Raw genomic sequence first — 22,222 nt, forward strand, 5'->3', positions numbered from 1 at the left:
CTCATGCCTGTAATCCCAGCACTTCGGGAGGCCCAGGCAGGCAGATCACCTGAGGTCAGGAGTTCGCAACCAGTCTGGCCAACATGGCATCTCTATTAAAAATACCAAATTAGCTGGGTGTGTTGGCATACACCTGTAGTCCCAGCTTCTTGGGAGGCTGAGGCAGGAGAATCACTTGCACCACGAGGCAGAGGTTGCTGTGAGCCGAGATCGTGCCACTGCACTCCAGCCTGGGTGACAAGAGCAAAATGCCATCTCAAAAAAAAATTATAAAAACAAAAAGCATTTAGGAAATGTCAAGACAAAGGACACAGGCTATATCTCTGCTCTGCTAAAGGCTGTGGCAAGGGCTCCACAGGAAGGGGCAGATCCCTCTGTGTGAGGTGGGGGGTAGTGGCTGATCACTTAGCTCCTGCATTTTGTCGGAACCCTTTCGGCAAACCACAGCGACTTAGAATAAAACCACCACGGGGCGAAGACTGAGCGTGTGTGCCTGTTTCATAAGGGAATCTCACGAGGCAAGACGTCCAAGAATAAAGAATGACAAGAGGTGGACAAAAGTATGCAGCGGTCCAGGGAAGAGGAAGAGAAGAGGGGGAGGAAAGACACTCATACACAGGGGCAAGATGTAGAGTGCAGTGACCCTTCGGCCTTTCATGAAGGCTGGGAAACATGCACTTCACACACAAAGAGCTCTCCAGATTCATTTCTTCAGGTTAAGACCTGTACACATTCGAATGCTGCATCCTGACGGCACAGCGACTGTATACCGTGCTAGCGACTGTGTCGGGCATCACTGCGCCACAGCGTCCGGAGGCCAGCTGCTGGCAGGTGCCTGGGGCAGGTACCAGGCTAGGGCAGGCTGGCCAAGGGCTGGCACTGGTCTGGAGTTTGCTGGAGGGCAGCCAGGTCACAGCCCACTGGGCAGAATTCTTTGCTTATTAAGGTGGCTTTATTTACATGCCAGGCCCAAACCTAGGGTGCAGGGATCTCCTTCTTTCTCCTAGGAGACTGTTTTTTCCTCTAAGACTTTTTTTTGAGACAAGGTCTTGCACTGTCACCCACACTGGAGTGCCACTGCATCCTCACAGTGGTGTGATCATAGCTCACTGCATCCATGACCTCCTGGGCTCAGCCTCCCGAGTAGCTTGGACTACAGGTACATAACACCATGCTCGGCTAATTTTTTTATATATTTTTTGTAGCGGCAGGGTCTCACTATATTGCCCAGGCTGGTCTGGAACTCCTGGGCTCAAGCAATCCTCCCACTTCAGCTCCCCTAAGGGCTTTTAACCTCTTTAGCAAAAGATCAACAAAGCAGATGCAAAGCAGATGCATCGCTCTTGAGTTTCAGATCTTCCCAGGGTTCCTCACTGCCCTCCCATTATGAAAGCCCCACATTTAAAGTGGCCTGCAGTCCCCCACCATCCGGCTTCCACCTGAACACTCACCTTGGCTCAAGAACTAGTCCTCTCTAAGCCTCAGTTTCCTCATCTGTATATTGGGGTCAGTACAGCCCCCGGCTCATGGATGAATAAGCCTGGCCCTCCATATACGATACCTGATCCTACCATTCACAGGCTGCATGGGAGCTTTTTATTTTTCAATTGTGCAATTTGTGTTTTAAGAATATATGACATGAGGCCGGGCGCGGTGGCTCACGCCTGTAATGCCAGCACTTTGGGAGGCTGAGGCGGGCAGATCACCTGAGGTCAGTTTGAGACCAGCCTGGCCAACATGGTGAAACCCCATCTCTACTAAAAATACAAAAATTAGGCTGGGCGTGGTGGCAGGCGCCTGTGGTCCCAGCTACTTGAGAGGCTGAGGCAGGAGAATCGCCTGAACCCAGGAGACGGAGGCTGCAGTGAGCCAAGATGTCGCCACTGCACTCCAGCCTAGGCAACAGAGTGAGATTCCATCTAAAAACAAACAAACAAATAAATACATGTATGTATGTATGTATGTATGTATGACACGAGCAACAAGAAGTGCCCCCGGCCTGAGCCCAGGCCCAGGTGAAATGCATCAGGCCAAAAAGGCCCTTCTGGTTATGCAAATACAGTCCTTCCATAAAACACTGGCTTAAGGAAGCGTAAACACTCCACATAGAAATAAACAGCTGAAACCCTTTGAAGGCAGCGAACAGTCTGTGGATGGTCCGCAGAGTGCTAAGTGGTAACTCATGCTTTGCAAGGGGGAGCAGCAGCCTCGTAAATCTCATCCCATGGAGGGTTGTAGGTTCTCTTGGCTGCCCCAGTCAGCTCTCACTCCTGCTTTCTCTAATTTTTTCTTGTTGTTGTTGAGATGGAGTATCACTCTGTCACCGAGGCTGCAGTGCAGGTGGCACAATCTCGGCTCACTCCAACCTCTTCCTCCTGGGTTCAAGCGATTCTCCTGCCTCAGCCTCCGGAGTAGCTGGGATTACAGGCGTGTGCCACTATGCCCAGCCTAATTTTTGTATTTTTAGTAGAGATGAGATTTCCCCATGTTGGCCTGGCTGGTCTCGAACTCCTGACCTCAGGTGATCTACCCGCCTTGGCCTCCCAAAGTGCTAGGATTGCAGGCATGAGCCACTGTGCTCAGCCTCCTGCTTTCTATTGAAACGGAAGCAGAGATTTGGAAATTTCAACCTAGCCCCAAGTCCCCTGAGTGTAATTAGCTTCCACAATTTAATTTAATGCAGAGAACAGTTACTGAGCATTTATAAGCTTCTGTCCTGGTAATACACAAAGAGCCTACATGAGCAGATACATTTCTTCATTTTTTTTTTTTTTTGAGACGGAGTCTTGCTCTGTTGCCCAGGCTGGAGTGCAGTGGTGCAATCTCGGCTCACTGCAACCTCTGTCTCCTGGGTTCAAGCAATTCTCCTGCCTCAGCCTCCCGAGTAGCTGGTAGCTGGGATTACAGGCACATGCCACCATATCCAGCTAATTTTTGTATTTTTAGTAGAGACGGGGTTTTACTATGTTGGCCAGGTTGGTCGCGAACTCCTGACCTCAAGTGATCCACCCACCTCGGCCTCCCAAAGTGCTGGGATTACAGGCATGAGCCACTGCGCCCAGCCCATTTCTTAATTTTTAAAAATTATTCTAAAATAGAGATGCAGTCTCACTATGTTGCCCAGGCTGGTTTCAAGCTCCTGAGCTCAAGCAATCCACCTGCTCCAACCTCAAAAAGTACTAGGATTACAGGCATAAGCCATGGCGCCCGGCCTCATTTCTTCATTTCTTAGCCCTTGTTATGTGCTAGCACACAGTAATCTTCCAGCACTAGGAGTACAATCACAAAGCAGCCATGGCTTCTGCCTTTTAGGAGATTCTTTCCTTGTTAGTTACTTAATTATAATTCCTTAATTATAATACTATCTAGACCATAGTAGATACAGATATAGGCACAATTAATTCTGATTGAGGCTGGTAGGAGAATGGGGTAAGAAATCCGGGTTTTGAAGGATGAATAGTTCACCAGGCATCAAAATGGAGAAGCCCTTTTCACACCCACTGCTTTTCTTTAATCATTCCAACCACTCTGTGAAATTTTACATTCTCTTTTTCCTAAGTGAAAACACGGAAACTCTAGTGATAAATACCTGCCCAAAGTCCTACACCTGTGAGCTGATGAAGCCAGAATATCAACTTGAGTCTCACTCCCCTACATGCCGTAACTTTCTCCATTTCACGCAGCAGCATTTTTTTAAAGTAAGCACAGAGCAACAAAGCTCACGTTCCAGTTTAAAGTTTCCACCATCAAGGAAGATCGAGAATCAGGAAATTTAAAAACTAATTTCATGTGCAACACGAGTCTACAAAAGGAGCGTCCAGCCCTGCTCGCGGCCTTCGAACCTCTTCCCTGGTGCCAGAAGGCTTGGGAAATGTGCAGTGTGGTGAAGTGGCCGTGTCGGGGCTCTGAGCCCACAGCCTGGATTCCAGGCATAGCTTTGCCACGTCCAAGCACGTGGACCTTGAGCAAGTTACTCAGCTCCTTCAGATCCCAAGCTCCTCATCTATAAAACAGGGCAAGTGGCAGACCTGGCCTCGTGAAGGACAAATGATTTAATACACGGAAAGTCCTTCACAGAGTGTTAGGCACATAAAACTACTGTTATTCATACTATTGCCACATTGGTACCCAAAAGAGGCCCTCAGAGGGGAGGGGTGGCTAAATCTGGTCCCAGAAATGAAGCCGATCCTGCCCCTGGGGTTTATTTTTTTTTATTTATTTTTTTACTTATTTTTGAGACAGGGTTTTCCTCTGTCACCCAGGCTGGAATGCAATGACACGAGCACAGCTTATGCAGCCTCCAACTCCTGGGCTCAAGCGATCCTCCCACCTCAGACTCCTGAGTAGCTGGGACTACAGGCATGCGACACCATGCCTCAGCTAATTTTTTTTTTGTTTTTAGTAGAGACGAGGTCCCACTATGTTGACCAGGCTGGTCTCCAACTCCTGGGCTCAAGCAATCCTCCTGCCTCGGTCTCCCAAAGTGTTGGGATTACAGGTGTGCGCCACTAAGCCTGGTTAGTCCTGGGGCTCAGAAGCCATCAGAATAGACTCCAATTGGCTAGTTCACACCATCCCTGGCACGTCCGTCCTTCCCACCTCCACTTCTCCTTGGAGGCAGCAGCCTCTGTTGTCCTCTGTTCCTGAAAGCTGAGCTGCACGCCTTCTGGATTCCTGGCTCTGTGAACGTTCATATTATGTTAAAGAATAAATAAAACGATCAAGTGAATGAACCCATCCTGCAAGACAAGCATGATGCAGCATTGACCAAGCATGGCTCTAAATCAAGAGAGCCTGGCCCTGGCACATCGCAGGTCACTACCAGCCATCACTGCATTGTCCCCACAATCCTGCAGAGACACGAGAACAATAGGAGCGAGGTTCTGTCCTGGGCACCAGCCGGGTACTTCTGTGTGGCAGACAACAGCTGTGGCCAGCCAGCCGTGCGTGCTGTGCGTTCAGCGCATTCCCTGGACTGGAGTCTGGGCATCGCAATCGCCCTGCCCAGCTTGCCTGGCAGCCCCTGCTGCCCCGTGGCCTTGCTGGCATTTGTCTTGTTTTGTCTTGTTTTCCCCCAGCCACAGACGCCTCTCAGTTTCTCAGGCTCTGAATACAGACTAAAGAGGATCAGAGTCGAACTTCACTCTTAATTCTTCCAGGCTCTAGCCCCAGCTCTGTCAGTCATTAACTGTGAGTTTAGGGCAGGTCCTATCACTGCTGTGGGCCTCAGTTTCCCCATATGCTGATGCACCTGTATGCCAGCCACAGGTGAAGTATGAGCTTTTTGAGGTCAGCGCTGGCAAGTGTGGGTGAGGCCAGACCCTTCCTGTGTGGCTGACGGCTGGCAATATCCGTAAACAACAAGATTCATGCCCTGTGTCCTGGAGCTCAGCACCTGTATCTAGCATCTCCTAAGGAAATAATCTACAGTGTAGAAACATTTCTTGCCTGAACTGTGCATCATGGTGTTGTCTACACAGAAAACTGGAAATAACAGCTACTACTTCCGGGTCCCAGAAATTAAGACATTGTTCTAAGCACTTTCCCTATATTTGCTCATTTAATCCCCACCACAACCCTACAAGGCAGGCACTATATTGCCCTTACTTTATACATCAGGTGACTGAGCCCAGAGAGGGTAAGCCATGTGCCCAAGGCCACACAGTAAGTGATGGAGCTGAAACTTGAACCCACGCCATCTGGCTCCAAAGTCCACTGTACTACACCTTCCCGCTTGGCAAAGTAAAATAAGGTTCATTTAAAGGTAAAATGCCTTCATAAACAAATTACTCCATTAAAACAAAAGAAAAGAAAAATTTCCAGAATACGCCAAAATAGAATATGACACAGCAAGTCAACTCATCCAATTCTTCATTTTACAAATGAGGACACTAAGGCCCAGGGAGGGAGAGACTTGCCCATGGTCAGGCAGGTGGTTAGTGACATACAGATCCCTCCACTAAATTAGCTGGGTGTGGTGACACACACCTGTAATCCCCAGCTTCTCGAGAGGCTGAAGCACCATAATTGCTTAAGCATGGGAGGCAGAGGCTGCAGTGAGCTGAGATTGTGCCACTGTACTCCAGACTGGGTGACAGACTGAGATTGTCTCCAAAAAAAAAAAAAAATCGCCCCCCTGGATTCAAGTTCCTCCACATCAATGACCGTGCAATTAATTTACACCCTCCACGTCTCACACAAAGCACAAGAATGCATGTGCATTACTTTATTACAATCAAAAAGTCAAGGGTTTATTAATACAGTAATCTTAAACTAAAAGCCAATCTACTACTTCTTCATATGGAAATGATGGCAAAAAGTGCAGCTGGGGAAGTGACCTGGTCCCCAAGACATGGCACCCGGAATGGGCCCACCTGGAAGGTCCCTTAGAGAACATCTGCTCTGAATCCCCGTGAAGCAGAGGGGAAGCTGATAGGCATGCCAGTCTCTGCATGGTTTTAGCGGCCGTGGAAAGACAGCATTATACCAGCAGAATGGACCCTTTGTCACCTAAATGGCTATATTTGCAACTGCAGCATAAATGTAAGGTCTTGTAGTAGCTTCAGATAATTAACATTTGTAAGTGGAGAGGTGGAAAATGCAAATGATAATGGTCAAAATATGAGCCTGCACCTGTAGTTCAGGCCAGTATTCCAGTTCCCCCACTGCAATGCACATCTGCGCTTCTTCATTCACCAGCATCCCTTTCTCTAACAACTGGGATCACGCTGGAGCTGCCAATCATGAAACCCCGCCTCCCTGCCCAAAGGCGTGTGCACGTGACCCAAGCTGGGCCAATCAGGGTCCTCTTAAGAGATTGACGGACACTGAGGAAAGAGGCCTCTCTCTTCTGGGATCCTGACCCAGAGGGACCACCATAGCATGGACCGTTTCTTTGGCTGTGCAGAGGCTGCCTGACGCCAACCCCAGAGAAAAACAGAACTGAGAGATGAGATGAAAATACTGCGTGAGCCCTCGATCTAGCCACACCTAAAGCCGAAACCCCTGCACTTCCCACTACCAAGAGCCAAGCGATTCCTCTTTGTGCTTCAACTTACTTGAGCTTGCAAACATATGAATTATCACCACTACTCCCACCTAAAGGTTCCCAGCAGGGAATTAATTTCCTCCAATCCCCCTCAGTCACCGGCGCACCTACCCAAACTGAAGAGTTCTAGAGAGGAAAGAAACTCTGCAGACTGCCTTAGTGGGTATGAGGTTTCCTTTAGGGGTGATGAGAAAGTTCTGGAACTAGACAGCAGTGATGGCTACACAACATTGGGACTCTGTTTAATGTAGCTGAATTGTACTTTAAAATGGCTACAATGGTAAACTTTATGTTATTGTATTTTACAATTTTTTATTATTTATTTAATTTATTTTAGACAGAGTCTTACTGCGATCTCCGCTCAGTCTCCTGAGGTGATCTCCTGGCTTCAAGCAATTCTCCTGCCTCAGCCTCCCGAGTAGCTGGGACTACACGCCACGTGCCACCATGCCTGGCTACTTTTTTGGTATTTTTAGTAGAGACGGGGTTTCATTGTGTTGCCATGTTCGCCAGGCTGGTCTCGAACTCCTGACCTCAGGTGACCGGCTGCTTTGGTCTCCCAAGGTGCTAGGATTACAGGCATGAGCCACCACGCCTGGCCTGTATTTTACCACAATTTTTTAAATGGGAAGACAAAAGAGAATTGCAAGATCTGCAATGTGGTGCCCCGTGTACACATCCTGGCGAGCCCCCTCCCTCTGCTCCCTTTCCTCCCGGCGACGTCCAGGAGTGGGCCAAGCACGGCGGGCGGAATTCAGCAGGAGACCTTTGGCCACAGAACAGGCCTTCTTTTTCATTTTCTGTCCTGCTGCCACTCGGAAGACCCCTGGAAGCTAGTTAACCATTAAAACCCAACTGGCCTGGAGAAAAACAGCCTGTAGGGTTGAATAAGTGGTTTTCCAAAACAAGGGCTCCCAGGCCAGACAGGGTGCAGACAGCAGTGTCAACCAGGAACGCTGACTACATGTGAAACAAATGGCCTTTGTCAGCATTTCCTCGGTCCCAGGCACAGTGCTAGCACTACTCAAAGCCAATCTGATGCCCATACCTTTTAAAAATGATTATCTCGCCTCTTAACTCCAGAACCCCACCTCCCGAGATTGTTTTCTAAAAGAATAACTCAACAGAAGACAGAAAGGAGCTGCATGTATTAAAATGTTGGTTGGAACATTCTTTATAAAAATAAAAATTGGAAGCAACTTAAGAGGCCAAGAACAGGGGAACATTTAGTACATGACGGTACACTTGTGAACCAGGACACTCTGCTACCAGAAAACCATGAATTACAAAGGTGGTGCATCCATATCATTTATGAAATTACATTAACCTTAAAAAAAGCAGCTGCAGATGAGAGCGTGACCTGTAGGCTGGGACCACAGCAAAGCCAAAAGGCAGGAGGCGAGCCTGTCCACAGAGTGGCCAGGAGGGACGTCCAAAAGCGGGAACTGACAGGGGGACCACAGGACTCTATTATGTCCTACCATTATTTTTTATTTATTTATTTTATTTATTTATTTTTTTGGAGACTCGCTCCAAAAAAGGCTAGATCTCGGCTCACTGCAACTTCCGCCTCCTGGTTTCAAGAGATTCTCCTGTCTCAGCCTCCTGAGTAGGTGGGATTACAGGTGCCCACCACCACACCCGTCTAATTTCTGTATTTTTAGCAGAGACAGAGTTTTGCCATGTTGGCCAGGCTGGTCTCAAACTCCTGACCTTACGTGATCGGCCTGCCTTGGCCTCCCAAAGTGCTGGGATTACAGGAGGGAGCCATGACACCTGGCCATATTGTTATTTTTTAAATAAAAGTTTTATTTGGGGCTGGGCGTGGTGGCCTATAATCCAAGCACTTTCGGAGGCTGAGATGTAGGAACGCTTGAGTCCAGGAATTCGAGGCCAGCCTGGGCAATATAGTGAGATCCTGTCTCTCTTAAAAAAAAAAAAATAATAATAATAATAATAATAATAATCATTTATTTTAGAAGAGCTGTGGAGTTACAGAAAAGTTGCAAGAGGTAGTACCGAGTTTCCATATTACCTTCCTCTTAACACACACATACATATTTCACCACTGTTAACATCTTACATTACTGTGGTACATTTGTCACAGTGAAAAAGTCAACATTGGTACATTACAATTAATGAAACTCCCGACTTTATTTATATTTCAACAGCTTTTCTGTTCTAAGGTCCAATTCAAGATAGCACATTGCAGATAGCCTATTTTTTTGTTTGTTTTTCTTTTTGCAACAGGTTCTCACTCAGTCTCACTACACTCACTCAGGCTGAGTGCAGTGGCGAGATCTTGGCTCACTGCAGCCTCGACCTGCTAGGCTCAAGCCATCCTCCCACCTCAGCCTCCCAAGCAGCTGGGACTACTGGTATGCACCACCACACATGGCTAATTTTTTATTCTTTTGTAGAGATGGAGTATTATTAATACTATGTTGCCCAGGCTGATCTTGAACTCTTGGACACAAGCAATCCTCCCACCTTAGCCTCCCAAAGTGCTGAGATGACAGGTGTGAGTCACTGTGCTCAGCCCGTTTTTGTTTTTGACAATTTGGTGATTTCTGGTATATTCACAGATATGTGCAACCACCATGATAGTCAATTTTAGAGCATTTTCATGACCTCAAAAAGAAACCCTGTGTCTTTAGCTATCACCCACTTCCATCATTAGACTATTATTTTTATTTTTTTTAATTTATTTTGAGACAGGATCTCGCTCTGTTGCCCAGGCTGGAGTGCAGTGGTGCGATCATGGCTCACTGCAGCCTTGACCTCCTGGGTTCCAGCGAACCTCCCGCCTCAGCCTCCCAAGTAGCTGGGGCTACAGCCATGTGCCACCATGCCTGGCTCATTTTATTTTGTTAGGTTTTGTAGAGGTGGGGTCTCACTATGTTGCCCAGGTTGGTCTCAGACTCCTTAGCCAAGCAATCCTCCCACCTCAGCCTTCCAAAGTGCTGTGATTTACAAGCGTGAGCCACCGCACCCAGCTGAGTCTATTGTTTTTAAACGTTTGTTTTATCATGGACCAATTACACTGCTTTGAATCTTTAAAATAATGTGCATGGTGGAGGACAGGCAGTGGTACCCCCCGCCCTCTGTAACAGACAAGCTGCTGAAGGGACGTGTAACACACTGTTTCTGGTCACCTGAACAACAGTTTAAAGGGGCGGTAAGAGGGAGAGATTACCTACTTCATGGGTTGTGAGAAATCCTTCCTTTTGCGAAATGGAGATCCCTTTAGTAGGGAAAGACCTCTCTCCCTCATCTACCCTACCCCGGGATTACCTTTTTGGAGTTCAGATTTTCTTTTCTCAACATGACCGTGTTACCCGTACCCCAAGTGAACAACCTTGGAAGTTTCTGACATTGAAAATGTCCATTTTCTTTAATGGCCAGAATGGAAAAGACTTAAAGTAGGCACTGTTCGGAGAGGGTACAAATGAATTCTCCCACGGGATCCTTGCAACCACCGCCGGCAGTCAGCCAGGACACCACAGGGTAGTGGCCGCTATTCTGGTCCCCCCACCAGTCCCCGTCTCTAGAAGCAAGCAACCTGCCCCACCCACGGAGGCAGGCACCCAGCTGCCATGCTTCTGTTATGGGATAGGTGGGATCGTAAACACAGTTACCTCCTCCTAGCCACCATCCTGAAACAATTCTGGTGACATTTCACCAATGGCTTTACTGGTGCAGAGACACAGCATGGCTTGTCCCAAGTCACAGCTAAGCTACAGACCCAGGAGTCGAACCCAGCCCTCTCCCTCCTTGCAGGATGGTGACCCTTGGTGAGCTGTGACCTCCAGACTCTGGAGGAACTCAGTACCTGTACGACCTCCTTCACCAGGGTCTTGTCCGTCCCGGTTTTGGCGCGCTGCAGCCCGCTGACGTTCTCACCGATCCACGTGATGAGGGCAAACTTGGACCTCTTGCTCATGGCATCCCCGGTGGTGAAGCGCACGAAGGCAAACAACCGGACGTCATCTGTGGCCAAAAGCGAAAAGAGAACATGGTGCTGCGTTAAAACACCCCAACGTCATGTCCCTGGGGAGAGGCTGTGAGCCACGAGTGCGCCTGGAGCAGCACAGCAGGAGACCAGTGCAGTTCCCTGGGAGCACCAAGTGCAGAGGACAGGAGGGAAGCACTCATCCGCTGCCCTTGTCACACTCTCCTGAATCCTGGCAACAGTGCTGCAGGCTTCATGCCCATTTCACAGATGGGAAATGGAGGTTCAGAGAAGTCAAATGGCACTTTCAAGGTTGTGAGGGAATTCAAGGTCATGCTGGGATTTAAACCCAGGCCTTTCTGGCTGCAACGCCTACAGCCTTCCTACAATCAAGGCTCAAAGTCTGGGTGGGCCCATTGCACAGATGTGGGCGCTGCCAGCAGTGCCAGGGCCCAGCCAAAAAAATTTAAAAATAAAAATTTAAAAAGGCTCAAATTATGGATCTTATTTAGGGACCAGAAATTCATCCTCTTTGTAGACCAGAAATTCATCAACTCTTTTTGCCTCAATCTTTGCAGTTTGGAATGAGACTCTACACTGTAGAGAGACAGGAACCACCCTGGGGCAAGGGGGGTGCTGGGTATGAAGAGGAAACAAAGAAAATGGCTCTTAATTTGGCCCGGGATATGGCTCCGAGGATATTTCACTTATGACTAGGCAATTAGGTCAACAATGAATTCTGAACACGTTTCCATTGGCTGTGTTATGCTTGTTCTATCTTATACAGTCATTTTTATTAAAATGGCTTTGAGAGCTATTTTGTTCCATTGATCCACATTAAGTTTTATTTCAATGCCACACTGTTTTTATTATCATGACTTTAAAATTTGTTTCACAATCCACTATGCTAAGTTCCCCCATCCTCCACTGCTCTGTATTATCAAAATATCATTTGATATTCTTGAAATTTTTTTTTTTTTTGAGACAGAGTCTCGCTCTGTTGCCCAGGCTGAAGTGCAGTGGCGCGATCTCGACTCACTGCAAGCTTGGCCTCTGGGGTTCACACCATTCTCCTGCCTCAGCCTCCCGAGTAGCTGGGACTACAGGCGCCCACCACCACGCCTGGCTAATTTTTTGTATTTTTAGTAGAGACGGGGTTTCACTGTGTTAGCCAGGATGATCTTGATCTCCTGACCTCGTATTCCGCCCGCCTCAGCCTCCCAAAGTGCTGGGATTACAGGCGTGAGCCACCGCGCCCAGCCTGATATTTTTGAATTTTTAAAGTGATGTGTGTATTGGCCAGGTATGGTGGCTCACCCCTGTAATCCCAGCACTTTGGGAGGCAAAGGTGGGAGAATCACTTCAGCCCAAGAGCTTGAGACCAACCTGGGCAACATGGAGAAATCACCTCTCTAAAAAAAAAAAAAAAAAAAAAAAAAACCCAAAAATTAGCTGGGCACGGTGGCAGGCACCTGTAGTCCCAGCTACCAGGGAGGCTAAGGTGGGAGGATCACTTGAGCCCAGGAGGTTGAGACTGCAGTTGAGTAGAGATCACGCCACTGTACTCCAGCCTGGGTGGCCAACTGAGACCCTGTCTCAAATAAAATAAAATAAAATAAAATAAAATAAAATAATAAAATAAAATAAAATGTGAGTGCATGTGTATGTGTGCATTGCATGTGTGTGCGTGTGCATGCGGGTGCATGTGTACCCCTCTAGGATAAACCAAAATTGTTCAACATCAGCTCAACTGGCATCTGGGGCCAGATCATTCTCTCTGATAGGAACCGTCCTGTAAATTGCAGGGTGCTGAGCAGCACCCCTCACCTGGCCCCACCAGTTATGACAAACAAAAATGCCTCCATACATTGCAGATGTCCTCCAAAGGGGGCAGAACACCCCCAGTTGAGAACCTCTGCTATAAACCGTTGGTGTCCCCATTTAATTGGGACCCCTTTTGTGTTTTCCAACAAAGTTCTGTGCCTCTTGAGGGGATCACATATCCTTATTCAGCTTACTTCACAAATAGTTCCTATTTTAATTGCCATTATCACCAAGATCTCATTACAGTTCCTAACTGGTGGTTGCTGGCACATAGGGATGCCACTGGTTTGGAGTCATTCACCTTGTATTAGCCACTTGCATAAACTGATGCTTTCTCAGGGCGTTTAGTTGCTGATGTGAGGGTTTCTCAGGCACCTAATGATATCATAGAGCGATATGTTTGCTTCTCAAACATTGTGTGGATTGGAATCACTGGGGAAATCTTCTTAAATGCAGCTTCTGATTAAACAGGTCTGGGGTCTACGCTTCTAAGAAGCTTCCCAGTGATGCTGATGCTACTGGTCAAAGGATCACACTTTGAGTTAAAAAAAAAAATCAATCTGCGTTTCTTCCTAGAATCTAAGTACGTCCCTGCAGAGTCCCACACAAAGCATGTAGGTTAGCACCAAGACCCAAGGACACAAACCACCTGTCTAAAGGACACATGGGCCTGGAGCCGACAAGTTCACTTCCTGGTGATTATCTCAAAACCAGAGGGGGGAACCAGCAAGTTCGCCTTCAACAAGAAGCCGGGTGGCCTAACGGGTCATCCATTTGTCCCCGGGAGCTAAGGAACACGCAGCTCTCAGCAGACCATGAATGCGTGATCCTAGCTGCAGTCCAGGGTCAGGGACTCCACAACACTTACTTCTTAAAGGAAACTGATCATCATCACCACTCACATTGGCACAGCACTTTTCAGTTTACAAAACGTGCTTCTATTTCATCTCATTTGGTCTTTGTAACAATGCTGGGAGGCAGATGAGGTAGAGACGTCATGGCCACTTTCATCATCAACGTCCAAATCACCTTCATTGATAAGGGCTGGAGGCTCAGAGGCCACGTGATGTGGCCAGACTCACAACACAGTGAGGCCAGAGCCAAGGGCCTGGACACCTTGGGTGTGTGTGCTCAGCCCCCTTTCTCCAGGGAACTGCCCCACCAGGCCATGGCCATCTGTGGGTCAGTAGGTAACAACGCAGCAGGGATAGAAGGAAGGATGGTCTCAGGGACACTGCGCAGGTGAATCCACAGGGCCTGGTGACCAACTGGATGTGAGAAGGTGAGGACAGAGGAGTCCAGGGCACAGGAGACCCCGAGGGGTGAGGGCCCCACCTCCCATGCCCCGGGGACTGTGCCTGAATTCCCAAACATCAGCCTGGGCTGCCTCACCTGTAAAACACGTTCTTTTCTTTATTGAGATAAAAGTCACATAACATAAAATTCACCATTTTAACCACTTTTTCTTTTTTTTTTTTTTTTTGAGAAGGGAGTCTCTCTCTGTCGCCCAGGCTGTAGTGCAGCGGCGCGATCTCAGCTCACTGCAAGCTCCGCCTCCCGGGTTCACGCCATTCTCCTGCCTCAGCCTCCCGAGTAGCTGGGACTACAGGCGCCCGCCACCACACCCGGCTAATTTTTTGTATTTTTAGTAGAGACGGGGTTTCACCGTGGTCTTGACCTCCCGACCTCGTGATCCACCCGCCTCGGCCTCCCAAAGTGCTGGGATTACAAGCGTGAGCCACCGCGCCCGGCCATTTTAACCACTTTAAAGCATCCAATTCAGTGGCTTTAAGGACACTCACAATATTGTGCCATCATCGCTACTATCTAATTTCATCACTCCAACGAGAACTCCCGTCCTCAAGAACAGTCACTCCCCATTCTCCACCCCACTCCCCCAGGCCCTGGCAACCACTCTTCCACTTTCTGTCTCTATAGATTGGCCTGTGCTGGACATGTCATTGAAATGGACTAATACGCTATGTGGCCTCTGCGGTCTGGCTTTCACTCAGTGTCACATCTCCAAGGTTCATCCCTGCTGCCGCGTGTGCGGGTCACCACTTCATTCCTTTTAAGGCTGAACAGCACTCCATTGCATGGAGACAGCACATTTTGCTTATCAGTGCATCAGTTGATAGACATTTGGGATCCTTCCAAAATGGAGTGATTTCACGCCTCCCTTATCAGTTGACCATGATGACTGAAAGTGAAAGCTACAAAACCCACCTAGCCCATCAGTGTGGAACCTCCAACCTAAAGCTCCTGACACAGGGCGGGGCTGCCAGGTGGCCACAGCGCACAGGAAACGAGACTGGTGCAAGAGATGGCAGTTCCTCACTTGTAAGGTGCAAAGTGCGCAGCCACAGGCGGCTGGTGCAGACTTGGAGTGTGGGGGAGCAGCGCTTTAGCTCGAGAGCATTTCTCAGCAGTCCCCCTGGTGTCTGGGAAGCCAGGGCTCTGTTTTGAGGAGTGTCGTCAGAGCATCAACACCAAAGTGCTTAATTAAATGGAAGCCTTGACCCGAGGGGGAGGAGGGGCTGAACATCCGCCTCCGACTGCATTTCACAAGCAAAAGAACACGGTGAGTCTGTTTCCATGGTAACCGCTCTCGGGTTCCCATTTCCACACTGGTCAGCCCGGACTTGGATCCAAACTACCCATCCCTGGCCCAAGCCTCCATGGAAGTAAGTTACCAGCCCTGCTTTGGGCCAACGCAGTTTTGGGGGACCTCGACCATGTGTTCAGCCCAGGGCCAAGGCTTCGGGCTGAGCCAGCTCTCCCAGCCTCTCTTCTCAGTGTCGCCCGCTCCCACGGCTCTGGCTGGCTCCTCTGCGGAGCTCCATGGCTTTTCCAGCGTCTGCCCTCTCTGCTGGCTGCCAAGTGCCTCCACATGCCGGCGATGCTCTGCGCACCTCCAACCCTCCACATCCACCCTTCCCCTCTTTCAGACCTCCCCAGGTCTACCTTGGGCAACACCCTTTGCCCCTGGAGGGTCACAGGTTCTTGTTGAAGAACCACAAGCATTGTCCCTGTGTCCCAAGTACCAGCCCAGGGCCTGGCACAAGATAGATGTACAATAAGTAAGTCACACCCACAACCCCAAGGACACTGGGAACCTTCCAGAACCACAGCCTGATGTCATTTAAATGATCATGGGGGAGTGAGGTAAAGAGGGACATGGTTTGCTAGGTGACTGCTGGGTGCTTATCCGACAATGGTTTGGTCAACAAGATTGCTGACAGGCCTGTTTTTGAAAATCCGAGTCACGTTATGCTTACAAATGTTTGCTGCTAGAGATCTGGCACGACAGTGACGGGTCAGCTGAGTCGGAGACAGAAAACCTCTTGGTCTGCGCACCGTTTTTGCAGCTGCCCGGCAGACTGGAGGCCTCTCCCCAACCCCGCTCACCCTGAAGGAGGTTCTCGGTCCCTTTTGACCTCACACTGGGCAGTGGAAGGGGAAGCGCCAGTTCTTCATCCCTGGTTCAGTTACTTTCCCTCTTCTGAACAAACCAGGTCCACAAACCCCAGTGGCAGTCACAGCCCCACATCAGCAGTGGGGAGCCCTAGGCTCCCTCGTCTGCCTTGGGCTATTGTCACTCCTGTACACGGGAACACTGGCATATCTACTAAAGGGCACAGAGAAACGCCGTCATGTATATATTAGTGTGATATGTGTGTGCGTATATATTTGTGTATGTGTATATATACATATATTTGTGTGTATAATATGTGTCTATACGTGTACAGGTGTGTTTGTATATGTGTGTATATACATACATTTGTGAGTACAGGTGTATATATGTGTGTATATATTCATGTATTTGTGTATGTGTATGTGTGTTATATATACATGTATGTGCATGTGTGTTATATATATGTATGTGTATGTGTGTTATATATACATGTATGTGTATGTGTGTGTGTATGCACTAAGACGACAAAACTGCCCAGAAGAAGGTTGGTACCTGGGCTTTCCATCACCCTCACTGTGCCACTTGGTCCCCAGCAGGGCCAATGGTCCATCTCTTCAGACTGAGGCTGAGAGTCCAGGTCTAGGCAGAGGAGACAGGGAGACTGGGCAACCCCAGTGGGGGATGGGGGACCCAGGACTTCACCCAAACACAGGCACCAGAGACAGATGCCATGAGCTCCTTCTGCTGGAGCCCTCAGCACAGGGGAGTGGTCTATACCCTTAACCTTCTCTGCAATGTCCAGGGTGCAAGTTCAAATTCCAGAATCCTTTAGAAACTCACCCCCACATGTACTAGCCTGGTGACGCAGCCCAGAGTCCTGAATGTCTCTAAGCCTCAGTTTCCTCATCCACAAAATGGGTCAAATACTTACCTCATAAAGTGGTTGGGAGGATTACATGAAAAAGAAATGAGATCTGAGGGGCTGGCTGATGGGAATCATTGCTGTTTTTTGCCTCCCAACGCCTCTCCAGTGAAATGCCCTCAGGGGTCCACAGGGGCCTCCTAATGGCCAAAGCCAACAGCATCTTCTCCATGCCCACTGGTGGCGTTTCACACCATTGTCAATTCTGCCCTCCTTGAACCTCTCCCTTCCCAAGGCACCCAGGGCATGGTGCCATCTTGGTTCTCAGAGCGCTGATCCCGCCTTCTACTTTCTCCCTGGCTCTTCCACCCCCTCTGTCTCCACACACACACTCCCCAGGGTTCCACCTCATCCTCTCCTTTCCCCTGACACTCTCTCCCTGGGAGATCTCAGCTACCACCACAGAACACTGGCGCACCAGCCCCTGCCCTCACAACTCTCCACTGCTCTGTCCTTAACAAGGTGGGCAGAGTCTGCCCTCCGTTTCTCGCCATTTCCTGGCACCTCGCACCCCTTACACACAACTGTTTGCTAACGCAACCTGGCGCACTTAGAAGAGCACAAACTCCAGAGATCAGACAGCCAGGGCCGCATCCCAGCCAGGGCCGCATCCCAGCTGGCTTCCTTCTAGCTATGGAACATCAGATGAGGGTGCTTCATGCTCTGAGCCTCAGCTGTTCCAGCTGTAGAATGGGGACAACTTTCTGCATCCAGCTCTGGGTTTCAGAGTGAGGCACTCCGAGGCACACAGTCACGGAGCCACTCCTTCTGTGAGTCTTTCTTGAGGAGAGATGGAAGACAGTGAAGGTCTGAGAGGTAACTGAGCCCCCAGTCTACTAAGCACTTATGAGGGGCCGGTCCCCACTCTAAGAATCTGCACACTGCAGATTCTTCTCCTCTGTGAGGGCAGCACAGATCGCAGTCCCATTTTACAGATGAAGAAACCGAGGCTTGGAGAGGTGAAGTGAGAATGAGCCACACAATCCTCCCTGCCCGCTGCAGAGCTGCTGAAGTCCACAGCAGCAGTTCTCAAAGTGTGGTCCTCGGACCAGCAGCACCACAGCACCCAGGAACTTATTAGAAATGTGGGTACTCAGGCTCCACTCAGCCCTACTGATCCAGACACTGGGAGTGGAGCTCTGAAACTGTGCTCGAATGAGCCCCAGGGTGATTCTGAGGCTGCCCAACCTTGAGACCCACTGACTTAGAGGAAGAGGTGGAGAAGAGGAAATGGTGAGCACTGTTGGGAGAGGGGACGAGACAAAGGTCTCAAGGGCAGAAAAGCTGAAGTGCTCAGAGTTCAGCCCCCACGCCCTCCTTGCTGCCTGTCTGCCTTTTATTTTAAGCAAATGACTGCACGAAGCAGCTTCCTGCAGAGTCCGTGGTTCCTGAGCACGCCCATCAAAGACCACCAGGACAGTCCCTCCAGTGCTCCCTCCCCAAAATCCCACACCCCAAGAGAGGGAACAGCCATCATTAGCAAGAGAGCTACTGAGCATCAGCCCTGGGTACCAGGAGGCCTTTCTGCCTGTGCTGCCTCTAGCTCCTCTGCTTGCCCATAAGCCATGAGGATTCAGATGCATATCATAGCATCACACTGAGCCCCATCTCAGGGCCGCCGTCACTGAGGATACAGCAAGGTCAGGAGCCCCATCTTGAGGACGGTGGTTTCCTTCTGGTCGGTGTCATGCACTCAGAGCCCAGGCCAGTTGCAAGCTGGATGTTCCTGATTTGAAGACTATGGATGCCCTCCCCTTCCCACCCAGAGAGAGTCTTGTTCATGAAAAGACACAGCTGTTATGTTTAACGTTAATAAAACCCCACTCTCAAAAGAGCCTGACCCTTCCTTCCACTGCTCTATGAAGCCTCATCAGAGGCCAATGATGGAGCTTTGGCTCCTGGAAAGGACCCGTGGGGACCTAGAAGCCCCAGGCAGGGCCCTGCACGTAGGTAAAGGGAGCCTCAGTCCAATGCCCAGGTCATCTCTTCAAGGTTCTCTGCCTTCATTTACTAAGTAAGTTCATCTGTGTCAACAAATCAGCATCCTAACATTCTCAGGATACCGCCTGGCGCAGAGCTGTGAACTCAGCAGCCGGCCCTGGTGGCTGTTACGTGCTCTTTTTCTCTGGCCTTTCCCTCTCCTGGCTCTCCTCTGACCTTTCCCCGGGTCCTGGAGGTGCCTTTACGCCTCTCCCACCTCCTCCCCATCTGTGCCTCCTCCTCCCCTTCGCCCCCCCAACCCCCCTCCACCAACCCCGACCTCTCTGGAAGAGAGAGGGATGGGGCAGGGAAAGGCCAGAGGGGGTAAAGGAGAGACAGCAGGGGTGGGAAGGACCACACAGGGAGACCAAGCAGGAGACCATGCGGGAGAACCAAGAGGGGGCGGCGGGGACCAAGCGGCGGGGGTGGGGGGGAGCAAGCAGGGGGGGTCCAAGCGGGGTCGGGGGTGATCAAGCTGGAGCTGCTGGGCAGTCAAAGGGATGGGGATGTGGGAGAAAACCCAGTGACAACAAAAACAGAGGATGACCACAAAGGGGCTAGGAAGGGGGGTAAAGGCAAGAATTCTCTGTAATCACCAAAGCCACCAGGATGAGCCGCTCTAATAATTCCCCAAAAGTTACAAACGGCATATGGTCCCCACTAAGCTCTGAAGGCCTGCCCCTCCCCCCCTTCCCCCTCCCACCCAAACTTGAAATCTCAGGCTCAGGTCAGCACTGAGGAAGAGACTCTGACGAGGCACCCAGTGTTCTCACCAGGGCAGCCCCAACACAGGATCCACATTGACTGGGGGCCTCTGCCTTCTCCCCAAAGAGATTCTAGTCTCCTCTGCGTATCGCCAAAGCCAGTCCTGGCTGGAGGACCAAACCCCCGAGGAAGGAGGATCTGCTATGGGCCGAGCACTGCGTAACTTTCTTAACACTTTTGCAAATGTTTTGAACAACCTTTTTTCATTACAAAAACACATACTAGGTGTAGAATAATGAGAAACACAAAAAAGCAAAATGAAGAAATTAAGGGTCCCCCACCACCCTAGAAACTTTTTAGCGTAAGTCCTTTTGATCTTTTCAGCTACTTTCACATCTGTCTGGGTCTTGTTATGGCCCCAGCACTGATCACCATGCCAGGCATGTCATAGGCACCTTATACGTTATCTATGGGCCAATGGAAAGAAAAAAGAGAGAATCATTTCAGAATTTCCACCCAACACTGAACTTTAGAGCAAGGCCAAAGAAAGGGGGAAGGGGAGGACAGGAGGAAGTTGCCCCAGAGAGCGGCAAGATTGCAGCTCACTCTAAAGCTGCCCTAACTTTACAGAGACTCCGGAGAGGTTATGCAAACACGGCTCAGGAAGGGAAAAAACAACCCACACACCAAAAAGCTGAGCTGTCAGCTTCCACCGAGGGAGCTCCCTGGAGCGAGGATGAAAGGAAATGGGAAAGAATTCTTACATCCTGCTGCCCAGAGCAAGGGGACAGCTGGGCAGTCGCCATGGCAGCGGCTGGCTTCTAGCAGGCTGCTAAGGGGAGAGAGGGCAAGGCTGGGGAAGGAGAAATGTCTTCTTGCCACCAAGGAGGAAGGAGGGCTCAGTGGCTGCCCACGTCTGTAAGAGGGAGGGGGGGCCTGAGGCTGGGGCTGGGAGGGGCCAGGTTCGTTGCTGAAGTTGAAGGGAGAGCTCTCATTACTAAGAGGCCTGATATCACTATACCACTTGCTGTCTTTTTTCAGAGTGACTTTCCTAACTCCCTGCAGTTGACACAACCAAAACCAAACCAAAAACACCCTCCTGTCCTGCTCAAAAAACTTTGCAAAAATATTAAAAAGTGGAAAAACTGAAACCCATTACTCTGTTTATTTCTAAACTCCCTTTGGTTTATTCCTTATAGGGCATGAATAAAGGCTCTTTTTTTTTTTTTTTTTTGAGACGAAATCTCGCTCTGTTGTCCAGCCTGCAGTGCCATGGCACGATCTCAGCTTACTGCAACCTCCGCCTCCTGGGTTCAAGCGATTCTCCGGCCTCAGCCTCCTGAATAGCAGGGATTACAGGCGCCTGCCACCATGCTCGGCTAATTTTTGTAGTTTTAGTACAGACGGGCTTTCACCATGTTGGCCAGGCTGATCTCGAACCCCTGACCTCAGGTGAACTGCCCGCCTCAGTCTCCCAAAGAGCCAGGATTACAGGCGCAAGCCACTGCGCCCGGCCAAGGCTCTGTTTCTTTATGTGATCCGCATTGTGTGGGGATCTGCGTGTAGGCACATTGTTTCTGCATTGGAGCTCACACTGTAAATGCGGTTTGATATCCAGCCCAGGAGACTCCTCAAATGATCCCCGATTCATTGCATTTTCACTAGGTGTGAATGACCCAGCTTTCCTAGCTTGACAGAGAACATAAGAAAATGAAGTACAGGATGGCCAGAGGAAAAGAAAGATGATTACTTCGGCAGAACCTCCAGGGTATAAGCTGATCTGGATACCCAAATTAAACCGAGAGCTAAAGGTTTCCCCCCTATGACAAAGCACTAGCACTTTCTTTCATGATAATTCTCTACTTCCTTAAATGGGAGTTAGTGTGTTAGCCCTGACTCCACCCTCTGACTTAGAGAAGAGTGGCTGTAAGCAGTCCCTGGAGGCTCTGAGGACCTTATTACAGTACCTATAGCATCTATAAGGAGACGCTGCGCCACTGAGGGGTTCAGTGTCTGGCTCCCAATCACTGAACAGCCCTGGCACACACTGCTTTATACTCTTGTGTCTGCTTTTCACTGTTGTGCTGCCTCTTCCATTGCTGTGGGTTGGTTATTTGACAAACACTTACTGACAATCTGTGATACAGGGATTTTGCTAAAAATGCAATCCCTACCTTCAAAAAATATACAGTCTACCATGGCAAACAAAAATGTAGTGTGTGAATACCATGAAATTACTGCTATGGCAAAGAGTTGTGACTGGCAGTTACAGGAGCATCAAGGAAAGAAGGAAATCCGCTCTGCCTGGGCAGCTGTGACCAGGACCGGCTTTGCAGAGGAGGTGATGTTTGATTAGGGTCTTTTTCTTTTTTCCCC

General features: G+C 49.5%; 1 protein-coding gene across 1 annotated transcript in view; it reads right to left on the bottom strand.

Annotated features, from left to right (window-relative positions):
* The window catches only part of COTL1 (coactosin like F-actin binding protein 1), a 52,550-nt gene that overhangs the window by 13,688 nt on the left and 16,640 nt on the right, over positions 1–22,222 (bottom strand). Inside the window, exon 3 of the mRNA XM_031002733.3 lies at positions 10,881–11,038. Within this exon, the coding sequence (XP_030858593.1) occupies positions 10,881–11,038 (158 nt within the window). The remainder of the gene's footprint in view (positions 1–10,880; positions 11,039–22,222) is intronic.

Source organism: Gorilla gorilla, chromosome 18 (assembly GCF_029281585.2).
Source record: "Gorilla gorilla gorilla isolate KB3781 chromosome 18, NHGRI_mGorGor1-v2.1_pri, whole genome shotgun sequence".
NCBI classification, from domain to species: Eukaryota; Metazoa; Chordata; class Mammalia; order Primates; family Hominidae; genus Gorilla; species Gorilla gorilla.